Raw genomic sequence first — 15,621 nt, 5'->3', positions numbered from 1 at the left:
TTTGTAATTTTGTGTCTTTTTTTAGTAATTTAGTTTTGTTTTTTTCATTTTGTGTCTTTTTCTTTTGTAATTTTGTGTCTTTTTTTAGTAATTTAGTTTTGTTTTTTTCATTTTGTGTCTTTTTTTTTTAGTAATTTTGTGTCTTTTTCTGGTCATTTTGATACAGCCTCCAGCAGCCCCCAGGTAATCTGAGTTTGAGACCCTTTATCTAAGTACATTTTGATGCTGATACTTTTGTACTTTTACTTCAGTAAGTTTTGAATGCAGGACTTTTACTGTAGTGGAGTCATTTCACAGTGTGTATTAGTATTTACTGCAGTAACGGATCTGAATCCTGAAGCAGTTAGTTAAAGAACTTGTTCCAAAGTAAACAGAGGAGCAGAAAGAAGTTGAGTAAACAGTCTGTTTAGTTTCTCTGCTGTTGAAACTAAACTAACTGAGGCCAGGAACCAGTTTCATCCTGCAGCAGTGCTTCTAAATCTACCGACCCTTTAATTTAGTTTATTCTAAATAATGAGGACACACGTCAGCGCATTAACCACCAAAGATCACAAACGTTACATAAACAAACGATGGCCGACTTCCTGTCTGTGATCCTGTCACATTAACAACAAGGAGCCCAACATTCACTGGGAACAGACAGAAACCAGTAACAGTAATAACCAGTAACAGTAATAACCAGTAGGGCTGGGCCATATAAAAGATATATTATTAAATGTGATATGGAATTAGACCATATCATGTATATCGATATAGATGATTTTTTTTTCTTTCTTTCTGTCATATTTAGTTCTTTTGCAATGTTCGTTATTCTTTTCTCATATAAATATATCTACTTCAGAAAAAATTGGCCTATTTTATTTCAAAGGCTATTTTTATTTAAGCTATTTTTTAATTAAAATGTGCACTTTATGGAGCTTTGATTTAAAAAAAGGTTTTCCTGTTATACAGTATTTATGCTCACTTAACCCATTTAAGGCGGGAAAGCATTACGGCATTTCTACCATTAAAACCTGTTGGGGCGCTGTTGTGTTATTCTACCATTAAAGCGGACATGTCGTTTTGTAGTTTTTGTAGTTTTTTCCACCTATTTTCGGTCTCTTGGCCAATGAAATGCATCAGAATCCACGTGGGAGTGTCGCAATGCATCATGGGACTTTTCCAGAAGTTATAAATCATGGTGAAGACGACTATAGCGGAGGGAGCTCAGATATAACAGCTATAAGCTCTCAGATACTCTTTGAATTTCATTTCTATCTGCTACAGAGGCTGAAAAATCTATTATTTAGTAGGAAGAGTTGACACTTCTGTTGGATTTACAGAGAAACTTCAGGTTTTAGGGGCTGATTTTAAAATCACCAACCAGAGGTTTACAGGCATTTTTTTACAGCCGTTTGAGGCCTAAATGGGTTAAATAAAGTGTTTCAATAAAACTACTTGTCCATTCATCCATCCATCCACGTCCGCTTATCCAGGGCCGGGTCGCGGGGGCAGCAGGCCTCCCAGACGTCCAGCTCCTACCGTCACTGCTGAACAAGACCCCCAGATACTAGAACTCCTTCTCTTGGTGGGTGGAGAGGTACTGCCTCAAGCTACGGAGAAAAACTACTTGTGACATGTCATATTTGAACATTTTCTCTCACTTTGGGATAAAAACATCAGGATATATATCGTATATCGATATTCAGCCTAAATATATCGGGATATGATTTGGTCCGTATGGCCCAGCTCTAATAACGAGTATAAAAGATGTTATCTTTGGCCACATACAGAACATCAAATACCACGACAGCGACTCAGAGTTTTGACTTTATTGAGTTTTAAAATGGGCTACAAACATCAGTCCAGTGGTGGTCAACACGCGGCTCACAGCCTCAGACGGCATCTCTCTCTCGGTTCAGGGAGCGACCGCAGTGACTCGGCTGATGTGTCGTGGTTGGCTTGAAGTGACGGCAACGTTTGAAAATACAAACAGAACGTGGAGGTGTCCCTGTAAAAGCCTTCGAGCGTTTACAGTCACGACAAGCGTCCACAGACTCTCCTGCTGCGACGACTCGCTCCTCGAAAACTGGACAACACACAACCAGACACTGTGATGTTGCCAACAGTAGAAATTTAATGTTAAAAGCTTGCTAACTGGTCTGAATGAGAGGCAGAACGTCACTTCCTTTGCCAACATGTGGTGCATATTTCTGATGATGTCTGCTGTAAAAGGGTCTATTACTAGTTCCATCAAAATATATTATTAGTTCCTACTTGTTCCTGGTTCATTTCTGGCTGCTGGCGGTGTTGAGCTGACAAACGCCTGCTCAACATTCGGCCTGAGAGCGACTTGGTTTAAGACTCGTCTGGAGCCCGAGAGTCCGCGTCAGACAGGACGACACGGAAATGACACAACATGACACACTGTAACACCTGCACATGTCATAATGTCCACAAACGTGATAAAAATCTGCAGCTTTTGATGCAATAATCCCACAAACATAATACATTTTCCACAAACGTAATAGCCGCTGCCGACTACAAACGTAACACGCAATTTCCCACAAATACAAAATTGTTATTGTATTTGTGGGAAATTGCGTGTTACGTTTGTAGTCGGCACTTCCCCACGTTTGTGGGGAAGTGATTTTGGAGTTCTTTGCATAGAAGAGGTTGGGATCATCATAATAACTATTACGTTTGTGGGCAAGTAAAAATCTTCCAACTTTCAATATTGAAACAACATCCCACGAATGTAAAAACGCAAAGAATAATTGTTGTTGTGGTTGTTGTTTGTTTGTTTGCCTATAAACACACTAATAATACTGACCGTGGCTCCAAAATCCATCTGCTGGCTCGCCGCTCCACTAACACACGACGGACCCCCCTTAGTAGTGTGTGTATAGGCAAGCAAACAAACAAACAAACAACCACAACAACCGTTATTGTTTGCGTTATTACATTCGTGGGAAGTTATTACAATATTGAAAGTTGAAGATTTTCACTTCCCCACAAACATAATAAGTCCCTGCAAACGTAATAGTTATTACGATGATCCCAACCTCTTCTATGCAAAGAACTCCAAAATCACTTCCCCACAAACTTAATAGTTATTACGTTTGTGGGATTATTGCATTAAAAGCTGCACATTTTATTTACGTTTGTGGTTTATTACGTTTGTGGGCATTATTACATTTGTTGACGTTACACAAGTCCTCATTCACGTTTCCATGATAGAAGTGACGCCACGACTGGAGCACGCGGCGCGGTGACTGGATGACGGAGGGAGCTGAGGGCTAACGGCTACTACCACATGGTAAACATCGGCTGTGTCCACAGTCCATTTAACTCATTAAAGTACTACAACAGCTGACTCCACGATGCCTTTGGAACATCTCCACCACATTTAATTTGCTCTCTTTTTTTCATTGTTTGTTGTTTTTTTGTGAAAGAAAAAAAAAAAGACAAAATAAAGATAACAAAAAAAAGATTAAATCCTACAAAGAGACATTTTTTTTTTCTCTACACGTAAATTCCAAAATGAACCGAGTCCAATAGTTGTGACACTGGAAGCAATGAATACACGTGTCAGTCCTCCTCTCCGTGACTGATCGAAGGGACGATGATATGTAGGAGGTGATACATAGTGAACAGACGAGGAGGAAGGAGGTCTCAGTCTCACAGGAGGAGGAGAGGAGAGGCGGGGAAGGACAGAATGATAGAAACACTGCCGACCCAGCACAGCGTCTCTCATTCTGGCAGACAGCTGGCTGCCACCTGGCTCATTGGTCCTTTACTGGTTCATTCTGACAATTATCCTTCTCCAACTGGGAACTGGAACAATCTGGATCAACAAATGAGTTCTGGGGAAGAGCTGCTGATCCGTCCGGTCCGCTGGCTGAAGAGAACGGCTGGTGGGGAGCAGCGCTTTACAGTCGGAGCTCAGACAAAAGACTCAAAGTCTTAATGTGAGTGTCCAGTTGGTCACCTTCTGTGTTGAACTTCAACTACTGCTGTCTACTATCCACTATGTGTTCAACTAAAGGCAGCAGCAGAGACTGAAGGCTGAGACTGTGGAGAGATGTGGAGGATGGCAGTGGGATGCAGTTTGGACACGTTTGGCCATTCAGAACGGCTAGAATCACTTTTTCATTGAGATGACATCATACGACCTACGACCTGGTGGAAGCATTGGCCTTTAAAGTGAGAATTATAAACATGCAGCAGCTCTGAATCGCCAACGTTTTAAGAAATATGCTTGTTTGCTACCAAACCCACAGTCAGATAAATTCTGCTTCACTGAGTCTGATACAGAGATGCATCTAAAGTTCTAAGACTAAATGTTAGCCTAACTCTGCAGCTCTTTTTGTTCACTTTGGACGGTACTGAAATTAGGAGATGCTGCCTGTTGTAAATCTGCATAGTGCTCTGAAATTAAATTAACTAAGTTTAACTAAGACACATAAAATAAAGACAGCATTTGAGCTAGTCTAGGCTAACCACATCACAGGTAAGGGTAACCTGCACGAGCATATTTAAAGCTGCACAAATCAATATTTGTATTTAACAATGTTTCAAATGTGTCATTTGTGTAATGTGAAATAGAGAGGTAACCCTCAGTTCTACGCTGGTTTTTAGCATCAAAAATATGAATTCATGCAGCTTTAAATATACAAAATGTGACCATGAGGCCAACTATCATTTCATGTCATGTACGCTAACATGCTAGCATAGAGCCCGCTTCCAGCAAGTGTAGTGCAAAGAGGCCTAGGAGCTAAAATCTAGTGTGGACAGCACGGAAGGTGACCAGCATGCAGCTCTCCCAAACCTGATGTCTGGATCAACACCTCGACACAGCGGAGCAATGAGCAGAACTAAAGATCACAAGTCACAAAAAGCATTTTCTCCATCCTCCTTAGGGCGCCCAGATGGCTTCAGTTTCCTGATATATCTGGCTCTGCGTAAAAAACCAAAACTGTAGACTGTCGGGTGGTGAGAGGGGATTATATTCAGAGAAAGAAGTGCTGCGGGGCCTTGAAGATTTGATCAGATATGAAAAAAGCCCAGAGATGAGTAGTGGTGGACCTGGTGGAGGTGGAACAGACTAGTGCTGGTATCTGGCAGCGAGGAGACTCATCGAGGTTGAAGAAAAACACTTTGGGGGTCAATATGACACAAAAAAAAAACCCATGAGAGAGGAGGGGGAGTGGAGGGATTGTTGAGAGAGGAAGGGGTTAAATAATAACACCTGTGGATGTGTTAAAGTCCCAATAGATCCAAGAGGGGAAAAGGAGGCTTCGTCTGTTTGCAGGACAAGAGTGTGGACGGATAGGAGAGCTAGACCGTTCATATAGTGATGGACTCAACGGAGGAGGAGGAGGAGGAGGAGGAGGAGGAGGAGGAAGTGCCAGCTCAGCACTGGTTTTGGTATATTGGTTTTGGCTGCAGTTGGTGCGTCAGTCAGGGTTGGAGGGTGGGGTTGAGGGGCTCCACTGGGAGAGGCCGGGGGTCTCTTGTCATGCAGGGGGCGGGGAGGTTTGGTGAGGGTCTCATCTTAGCTCCCATAATGCATGGTGTTGCTAGGGATGACCATAGGTGAGGCCATGGAGATGGCGGCGCCCCCCATGGTGAACTGGTTGGTGACGGGATAGTAAGTACCGCTGCTGCTGGGACCCGACTGACCCGTAGTGGCTCCTGGAGGAACAACACAACATACGTCACCATGCATGGCCCACTTCTTTGTTTTTGTTCTCTTTTAACCCATTGACGCCTAAAACTTCCTGTAAAACCTCTGGGCGATTTTAAAATAAGCCCCTAAAACCTGAAGTTTTTCTGGAAGTTCAACAGAAGTGTCAACGATTCTACTAAATAATAGATTTTTCAGCCTCTGTAGCAGATAGAAATGAAATTCAATAAGTATTTGAGAGCGTATACAAATACTACAAAACGACGTATCCACTTTCCAGGCGTCAATGGGTTAAGGAGGACTTTTAAAAGGTAAAGTAAGGCAGGTTTATCTGTTATAGCAGCTTTCAACAACAGGCAACTCAAAGAGCTTTACACAAAACTTTAAAAACATTTAAAAGAGGCATATAAAATTACATTCAAATATTAAAAAAATTGAGATTAAAAACAAGCAGATACAATATTTAGGAAAAAATATAGAAGGAAATTCAAATATAAAATTTTAAAATTGAAAGCGAGCTGGTAAATAGTTTTTATTTATTTTAAAACTCTCTACTCATACTTCTAGACGAGAGGAGTCTATAATCTATTCTCTACTCATATAACTAGACGAGAGGAGTCAATAATCTATTCTCTACTCATATAACTAGACGAGAGGAGTCAATAATCTATTCTCTACTCATATAACTAGACGAGAGGAGTCAATAATCTATTCTCTACTCATATCACTAGACGAGAGGAGTCAATAATCTATTCTCTACTCATATCACTAGACGAGAGGAGTCAATAATCTATTCTCTACTCATATCACTAGACGAGAGGAGTCAATAATCTATTCTCTACTCATATAACTAGACGAGAGGAGTCAATAATCTATTCTCTACTCATATAACTAGACGAGAGGAGTCAATAATCTATTCTCTACTCATATCACTAGACGAGAGGAGTCAATAATCTATTCTCTACTCATATCTCTAAACTAGAGGAGTCAGAAGATCAGAAATGCAAAAAATATAAAAGTATTTTCAAATATAAAATAAAATAAAATTGAAAGTGAGCTGATAGAAGTGCCAGTGCAGTAAAGGCAGTGGAAAAAACTCTCTAGTTTTGATTTAACAGAGTTGAGAGTTGCAGCAGATTTTCTGCAGTTTTCTGGGAGTTTGTTGCAGATATTTGGAGCATAAAAACTGTATAATAAAAACAGAGCGGTCCCTGATGTTCAGAGAGTTCTGGGTGGTTCGTAGCTAAGCAGAAGATCAGAAATGTGTTTCGTTTTTGTAGACCAACAACAGTATTTTGAAAGCCGCAGATTGACGTACCCTGGACAATTCCTGTGCTCATGATGGAGCCCATCCTGGAGTGGGTGTGGTTTACAATTCCGGTGTTCACTGTGACCAATCGGAGAGGAAAGAACAGTTATTAATAGAGATCTGAAGTCCTGTTCAAGTGATGAACCTTAACAATGGTGTCAGTTGAAGCGGAAGCACTAAGAACAGTTAGGAGAGAATTATAAGCCAAGAAAGAGTGAACGCTGTGGGAGGTTATTTATAGTTCAAAGGCTAATCCTGAGAGGATTAAAGTGTGATTTCAAGAGTTAGCAATGGAAGGAGTTAAACTGTAGAAGAGAAACACGTGAGTGAAAACAGTTTAAATGCCATAAAAAAGAGAGAAAGTGTGTCAATTATCAAAACGGTGATGACTGTTGTAACGTGATGTTGAAATGTGATTCTAAATAAAGACAAAATGTATAAAAAAAGAGAAAGAACATGTTGATAATTACATTTTTTTTGACAAAAACTGTTTATACCTGTAAGTTATGAACACCATTAACATATAACAGATTTCACATTAACTGATCTTATCAACCTATAGCTAGACTCCCGTCACTTCACCCACAAAATAATAATAATAATCACAAGATCACTTTCAAACACACAATCTCACAGTCAGTAAAAGTACTAATACACACTGTGAAATGACTCCACTACAAAAGCAAAAAAGCAAAAGCCCTGCATTCAAAACTTAATGAAGTAAAACTACAAAAGTATCAGCATCTAAATGTACTGAAAGTAAATATATTATTAGATTATTTGTATTCATGCATTTATGTAAGTAGTGTTTTAATTTTGTAAAGATAAGGCTCATTTTATCTACTTAATATCCTGTAATGAGGTTTAATTAAAAAAAAAAAAAAGTCGAATCAGTTTTTTAGGTAAGAATCTCGACCTGAAAAGTAACTAAAGCTGTCAGCTAAATGAAGTGGAGCAGAACTAGAAAGTTACATCAAATAGAAATAGTCAAGTAAAGTACAAGTACGTCTAATGTGTACATAAGTACAGTACTTGAGTAAATGTACTTTGTTACTTCCCACCATTAAAGATACATTTTAAATTGATCATGTTTTTTTAATGTTTCTTTATTGGTAAAACTATTTTAAACATATTAGATTATTTGTATTCATGCATTTATGTAAGTACCGTATTTTCCGCACTATAAGCTGCACTGGACTATAAGCCACAGGTGTTTTAATGTTTAATGACCATATGTAAGGGTTGGTGCTCAGAGGGGATTGTGGGGAAAGAGATGGCTGCTTGAGGAAGCTTCTTTTACAGCCAGATTGACTGTCTTTAACTTAAAAGCTGCATCATATGCATTTCTACCTTTGTTTTCCATAATGAGGGTTTGTGCATGAAAACTTCCTTTGCACAAACTATCTCGCTCTCGTAATGTCGGTCTGTCTCTCGTTCTCTCATTCTGTCTCGTTCTGTCTCTCGTTCTGTCTCTCGTTCTGTCTCTCGTTCGGTCTCGTTCTGTCTCTCGTTCTGTGTCTCGTTCTGTCTCTCGTTCTGTCTCGTTCTGTCTCTCGTTCTGTCTCTCGGTCTGTCTCTCGGTCTGTCTCTCGGTCTGTCTCGTTCTGTCTCTCGTTCTGTCTCGTTCTGTCTCTCGTTCTGTCTCTCGTTCTGTCTCGTTCTGTCTCTCGTTCTGTCTCTCGTTCTGTCTCGTTCTGTCTCTCGTTCTGTCTCTCGTTCTGTCTCGTTCTGTCTCTCGTTCTGTCTCTCGTTCTGTCTCTCATTCTGTCTCTCATTCTGTCTCTCGTTCTGTCTCTCGTTCTGTCTCTCGTACCACTCTCGGTTTCACTTTTACTTTAGCGCGCTACCTGTTTCACTCTTTTCCGGCGCCCTGCCAGATTGGCTCGGTGCCGCTGATTACGGCACGGCGACTCCGACAAACTAAGTAGCTTTCCACACAAATACGCACAGACAAGTGAAAATAGCTTTAAAGTATCTGAAGGACCCCGAGCCGATCTGGTACGTACACCTGCCTCCTGGCGGACCGGTCATAGAGCCCAGAGAGTTAAAGTTGGTGGACTGTAACCTGTAACATCCATAGATTTAGGAGGTAACCTAGTGGCCGTTAGCTGTAAAAATCCATAGATTAGCCGCACCGTTATATAAGCCGCAGAATCGAAAAATGGGGAAAAAGGCGCGGCTTATAGTCCGAAAATGACGGTAAGCAGTGTTTTAATGTTGTAAAGATAAGGCTCATTTTATCTACTAAACATCCTGTAATGAGGTTAAATGTTTCCATCTGTCACTCTCCTGCAGCGTTTACTCCATCCATACCACAAGGTGATCATGTGTGATTAAAGCAGCTCTGTTCATGCTGCGCTGCAGGCTTTGTGTGCAGCTCTGCTGTTTGCTACTAGAACCAGGTACCGTGAGATGTTGGTAAGTCAGGAGGGCTGTGGTTCGTACCCAGGGGGATGAGGTTGTTGTGAGACGCTGACGGGCCGCTGCCGATGACTGTGCTGAGGTCATAAGCTGCAGGCATCCCTGGAGGGAGGACACACAGGAACCAGTCAACCCGGGCATATTCATCAGAAACAGCTCTGCTCACCATAGGACCCTATGGGCCCACAGCAGCATTGGTGGTGATGGTTATAATACAACAGACGGATTCAATGTCAGAAAACAAAAGAGGAAGACGGAGGAGTCATTTAACTTTGGAATTAGTTCAATTATGTTTCTTTTCATTATATTGCATTTTTTTCTCTTAAATTTGTGATTTTTTTTCCTTGTGAATTTGTCTTTTTCTCATACATTTTTGATTTTCTTTTCATAATTTTTATATATTTTTTTTCTCTTAAATTTGACCCATTTTAAGCATTTTTAGGCATTTCAAAATTTTTTGCATTTTTGACTTATTTTGAAAGGGTTCTTTTTGGACATTCCATAATATGGTGTTTTTCTGTCATTTCTGGCCATGTGAGGCTCTAATATGTTTCAACAGACGATAATTGGCCCATTTTAAACATTTTTGACAAAAGTTGGCATACTATAGTATATATTTTTAAGTGTGGGGAGGAGACACAGTGCAAACCAGTCAACTCTGACTCCTCAGTAGTAGTCAGCATATTCATTGGAAACAGCTCTGCTCACCATAGGACCCTATGGGCCCACAGCAGCATTGGTGGTGATGGCTATAATACAACAGACGGATTCAGTGTCAGAAAACAAAGAGGAAGACGAAGGACTCATTTAACTGTGGAATTAGAGCATATCACATATATCGATATAGTTCAATTATGTTTCTTTCTTTCTGTATAAGTGCTGCCCTTACGAGGGTTTGTCACATTTGGTTCTTTTGTAAATGTTCGTTATTCTTTTCTCATATAAATATAAATATTTCTGGCCATATGATGCTCTAATATGTTTCAAAAGACTATAATTAACCCATTTTAAGCATTTTTAGGCATTTCAAAATTTTAGCATTTTTGACAAAAATCAACATGACTTTTATTTTGAAAGGGTTATTTTTGGACATTCCATAATATGGTGTTTTTCTGTCATTTCTGGCCCAGCTGACACCATAGGACCCTATGGGCCCACAGCAGCGTTGGTGGTGATGGTTATAATACAACAGACGGATTCAATGTCAGAAAACAAAGAGGAAGACGAAGGACTCATTTAACTGTGGAATTAGAGCATATCATATATATCGACAAAGTTCAATTATGTTTCTTTTCATTATTTTTGCATTTTTTTTCTCTCAAATTTGTGATTTTTTTTTTCTTGGGTATTTTGAGATTTTTTTTCTCTTAAATTTGTGATTTTTTTCCTCGGAAATTTGACTTTTTCCTCATGAATTTATGATTTTTTTCTATCATAACTTTGTAATTTTTTGTCTTTAATTACGAATTTTTTCTTGTAAATTTGTTAGTTTTTTCTTCTAATTGTGATGATTGTGGCTTAGAGAGAATGAAAACATATAAAAGTAGAATATAGCTGGTGAGTGTAATGTGCTGGTCCTGGGTCAGTGGTGGTTTGGGAGGAGGAGGAGAAGCAGGAGGAGGAGGAAGTCCATCTAGCAGGACATTTAAAGGAGGAGGAGAAGCAGGAGGAGGAGGAGGTCCATCTAGCAGGACATTTTATAGGAGCAGGAGGAGGAGGAGGAGGAAGTCCATCTAGCAGGACATTTTATAGGAGCAGGAGGAGGAGGAGGAGGAGGAGGAGGAGGAGGAGGAGGAGGAGGAGGAGGAGGAGGAGGAGGAGGAGGTCCATCTAGCAGGACATTTTAGAGGAAGAGGAGGAGGAGGAGGAAGTCCATCTAGCAGGACATTTTAGAGGAGGAGGAGGAGGAGGAGGAGGAGGAAGTCCATCTAGCAGGACATTTTAGAGGAGGAGGAGGAGGAGGAGGAAGTCCATCTAGCAGGACATTTTAGAGGAGGAGGAGGAGGAGGAGGAAGAGGAGGAAGTCCATCTAGCAGGACATTTTAGAGGAGGAGGAGGAGCAGGAGGAGGAGGAGGAGGAGGAGGAGGAAGTCCATTTAGCAGGACATTTAAAAGGAGGAGGAGGAGCAGGAGGAGGAGGAGGAGGAGGAGGAAGTCCATCTAGCAGGACATTTTAGAGGAGGAGGAGGAGGAGGAGGAGGAGGAAGTCCATCTAGCAGGACATTTTAGAGGAGGAGGAGGAGGAGGAGGAAGTCCATCTAGCAGGACATTTTAGAGGAGGAGGAGGAGGAGGAGGAAGAGGAGGAAGTCCATCTAGCAGGACATTTTAGAGGAGGAGGAGGAGCAGGAGGAGGAGGAGGAGGAGGAGGAGGAAGTCCATTTAGCAGGACATTTAAAAGGAGGAGGAGGAGCAGGAGGAGGAGGAGGAGGAGGAGGAAGTCCATCTAGCAGGACATTTTAGAGGAGCAGGAGGAGGAGCAGGAGGAGGAGGAGGAGGAGGAGAAGGTCCATCTAGCAGGACATTTTAGAGGAGGAGGAGGAGGAGGAGGAGGAGTCTTCATGCTTCCAGCAGCTCTTTGGAGATGCTGCTGGTTTCTTGGCACCTGGCCACACTGGTAAAGGTACCAAAAGCTGCTTCAGTGACCATGGTGTTACTGGGCTGGACTGGCCAGCAAACTCCCCATAGGAGTCTATGGGCTGTTGAGTTTGTTGATGTTTTTTTTCTGTTAGGGAGATGTGTATTATGCAGCCCTGTACAGTAACAGAGTGATGTTCCTGTGGTTCCCGTGCTCTACCAGTGGTCAGGTGTCCCTGTAGGAAGATGGAGGCCTGGCTGGTTGCTGTGTGTTCACCTGATACAGGTATCCCCTGACTCATGCTGTAGGCCGTCCCCGTGTTCCACATGTTCTCGGACGGGGAGGTGTAGTGTGAGCCAGGAGGGGGGTTGGGGGTGGTGCCTGTGTACCTGCAAACACACACACACCTTTAATCTCGCACACACACACACTTCAGCCCATCTTAGTGCTAAACAGATAGATAAACAGGCCATCCAGATCCAGATCCAGATCCAGATCCAGATCGAGGTGTGCTCCTGAGACCAACTCACCTGAAAAAGGGGTTCTTCAAGTCCAGGAGGTTGCTGGACTTTGATCCTGTCTGGTCCACCTGGGCAACAATACTGATGTCGTAGCTTTGTCTGTTGGCAAGGAGACCAGACGGCTGGTTAATAAACGGCTCAGGGACCAACAAGGGTTGGCAAGATGTCCAACGGTGTAAATATAAAATACTTTATCCACCTACAGTGTATTTATTAAGCGGACTTATTCATATAATTACTTCATTTTAAAAAACATGTTTCTGAGTATTTCTACGTTTACACATTTCGTCAATATTGAGCAGAACATATTCTAAAACAACCATTTTTTTTTTTGACAAATTATGTACAATTTGTTATATACTATAGTGTTGCAATGACCAAAAATAGCTGCAAAAATGACAAAAAAGACACAAAATGACAAAAAATAGCTGCAAAAATGACCAAAAAAAGACACAAAATGACCAAAAATAGCTGCAAAAATGACCAAAAAAAGACACAAAAATGACCAAAAAGACACAAAATGACCAAAAATAGCTGCAAAAATGACCAAAAAAGACACAAAATGACCAAAAATAGCTGCAAAAATGACCAAAAAAGACACAAAATGACCAAAAATAGATGCAAAAATGACCCAAAAAGTCACAAAAATTACCAAAAAAAGACATAAAATTACCAAAAGACACACGTTATAACAAAGACAATACATAAAATGACCAAAAAGACACAAAATGATCAAAAATAGATGCAAAAATGACCGAAAAGACACAAAATGACCAAAATAGATGCAAAAATGACAAAAAAAGGACACAAAAATGAAAAAAAAGACACAAAATGACCAAAAATAGATGCAAATATGACCAAAAAAGGACACAAAAATGAAAAAAAAGACACAAAATGACCAAAAATAGCTGCAAAAATGACCAAAAAAGGACACAAAAAAAAGACACAAAATGACCAAAAATAGCTGCAAAAATGACCAAAAAAAGCTGCAAAAATGACCAAAAAGACACAAAAATGACCAAAAAGACACAAAATGACCAAAAAGACACAAAATGACCAAAAAATAGCTGCAAAAATGACCAAAAAAGGACACAAAAATGAAAAAAAGACACAAAATGACCAAAGATAGCTGCAAAAATGACAAAAAAGGACACAAAAATGAAAAAAAAAGACACTAAATGATCAAAAATAGATGCAAAAATGACCGAAAAGACACAAAATGACCAAAATAGATGCAAAAATGACAAAAAAAGGACACAAAAATGAAAAAAAAGACACAAAATGACCAAAAATAGATACAAAAATGACCAAAAAGACACAAAATGACCAAAAAGAGACATGAACTTCCCAAAAGAGACAGACTATGAAGGCAGCTAACAGGTGGAGCAGGTGTCTCCAGCTAACAGGTGCAGCAGGTGTGTGGTACCTCTTGTTGGCCACCAGCATGGCGGTGCCGGACAGCGTGTCTCCGGCCTTGGTGAAGAGGGGCGACTGCAGCAGGCAGCGGACCTGGTACCAGTGGGTGAGGGGCTCTGTGGGCGCCGTGGACAGCCACACCGTCATCCTGCAACAGACGGAGCACGTTAACCAGGCGGCACGCTGTAAACAGCTCCGTCAGGTCTCATCATGAGAGTCTGGAGGACTTACACTGATCCCATGAAGGCCACGTCGAACCAGAAGGCCAGGCCGTGCACCAGGCCGGAGTGCATCATGTGGAACTTAAAGGGGATCTCTATCCTGGATCAGGGAAGGACAGATCCACGTCAGAAAGGCTTCACACACTCACAACTCACTACAACTACAGCTGGAAGTCACTAAAAGACACTGAAATAACCCCAAAACACAACGTGATCCATGAGGAAATGGAAGAAATCAGGAAAAATCACTGTCGTTTATGAGAGAAGAGTTAAACAACGTCTCCAAACATCAAAGAACAAGATATGAGAATCCACAATATGGAGAAAAGAATCGATAATCTGGAACCATACAGGCCAATGGAAGACCTGTAATGTTATTTCTGGACTGGAAACAAAGCACCAAACATACGGCAGGGCGGCAGTGGCCACAAACAAACAAACAAACAAACAAACATTTATCATATCATCAGCAGCTGACAGAAAGCCTATCCCACCTGTACAGGTCCTCTTCTTTGGCCTCCAGGAAGTTCACTGTGTATTTGACTGACTTGGCCATCAGAATACGGATATCAAACGTGTCCTGAGGAGGAAAACAAGTCAAATCAAACATCACACGACCTCTGGACAGACAACCTGTCAGTCAGGAGCTGGATCTCAGAGTCTACACTGTAAAACAGGTGTTTAGTCTAAAACAAAAACAATAATAAAACCACTTAAAACCAAAATAAAACCACATAAAACCAGAATAAAACTTTCTAAACCAGATAAAGTAAAGCTGCCAGCAGTGATGAACTGGCCCGAGCAGAGTGACCTGATGATTATTTGGTTCTTACCAAGATAAAGAAAAACTTTAGATTTAGAAGTGTTAGATCATTTATCTGGTTTTAAGAGTTAATTTCTTATTTTAAGTGTTCAACATGCTTATTTCTAGATTTAATAATCTTAATTTAATAAATCTTGTCAAGGTAAATTATCTGTCCATGCAGCAAGATCATTTCCCTCAGATTTACTGTTTGATCTGGTTTGGGATACAGCCTTTGTGTGTGTGTGTGTGTGTGTGTGTGTGTGTGTGTGTGTGTGTGTGTGTGTGTGTGTGTAACTTACCACAATTGGCTGCCTGAAGTACTCGTCCACTGCTGCTCCCCGCAGGGCTGAGAGGTCCACACCATGGAAGGAGGGCTGGTACCTGAGGACACATTTCATTTAGTACTAGTATTATTATTATTATTATTATTATTATTATTATTTATTACTATTAATACTTCTGTTAACATGGTAGCAGATCACTGACGCTGTTACTCTGTGAAATGAGCCTCAAGTCAAGGCAGAAAAATGTCATGACGTATATCTGATGAAGCTTTTTTAGGGCCCGAGCAGGACGACTAATATTCATCTCAGTGCAATTTCTGTTAACAGAGCCCGAGGTTCTTTTTTATTTGTTTTGATTGTAGTTTATTTATTTATTGACTGGCTTAAATAGAATTGCATG

The 15,621-nt window shown here is 40.8% G+C and overlaps 1 protein-coding gene across 1 annotated transcript in view; it reads right to left on the bottom strand.

The window, feature by feature from the left end:
• Positions 1–1,796: 1,796 nt before the first annotated feature.
• The window catches only part of carm1 (coactivator-associated arginine methyltransferase 1), a 37,187-nt gene continuing 23,362 nt past the window's right edge, over positions 1,797–15,621 (bottom strand). Inside the window, 9 exon segments of the mRNA XM_059348672.1 lie at positions 1,797–5,676; positions 6,987–7,055; positions 9,423–9,500; positions 12,251–12,363; positions 12,505–12,594; positions 13,922–14,059; positions 14,143–14,232; positions 14,627–14,712; positions 15,237–15,318. Coding sequence (XP_059204655.1) covers positions 5,537–5,676; positions 6,987–7,055; positions 9,423–9,500; positions 12,251–12,363; positions 12,505–12,594; positions 13,922–14,059; positions 14,143–14,232; positions 14,627–14,712; positions 15,237–15,318 — 886 coding nt within the window. The 3' untranslated portion in view covers positions 1,797–5,536.

The sequence above is a fragment of the Centropristis striata genome, chromosome 13 (assembly GCF_030273125.1).
Source record: "Centropristis striata isolate RG_2023a ecotype Rhode Island chromosome 13, C.striata_1.0, whole genome shotgun sequence".
NCBI classification, from domain to species: Eukaryota; Metazoa; Chordata; class Actinopteri; order Perciformes; family Serranidae; genus Centropristis; species Centropristis striata.
Note: the sequence above shows the minus strand (reverse complement) of the source record. Positions and strands in the feature narration are given on the sequence as shown.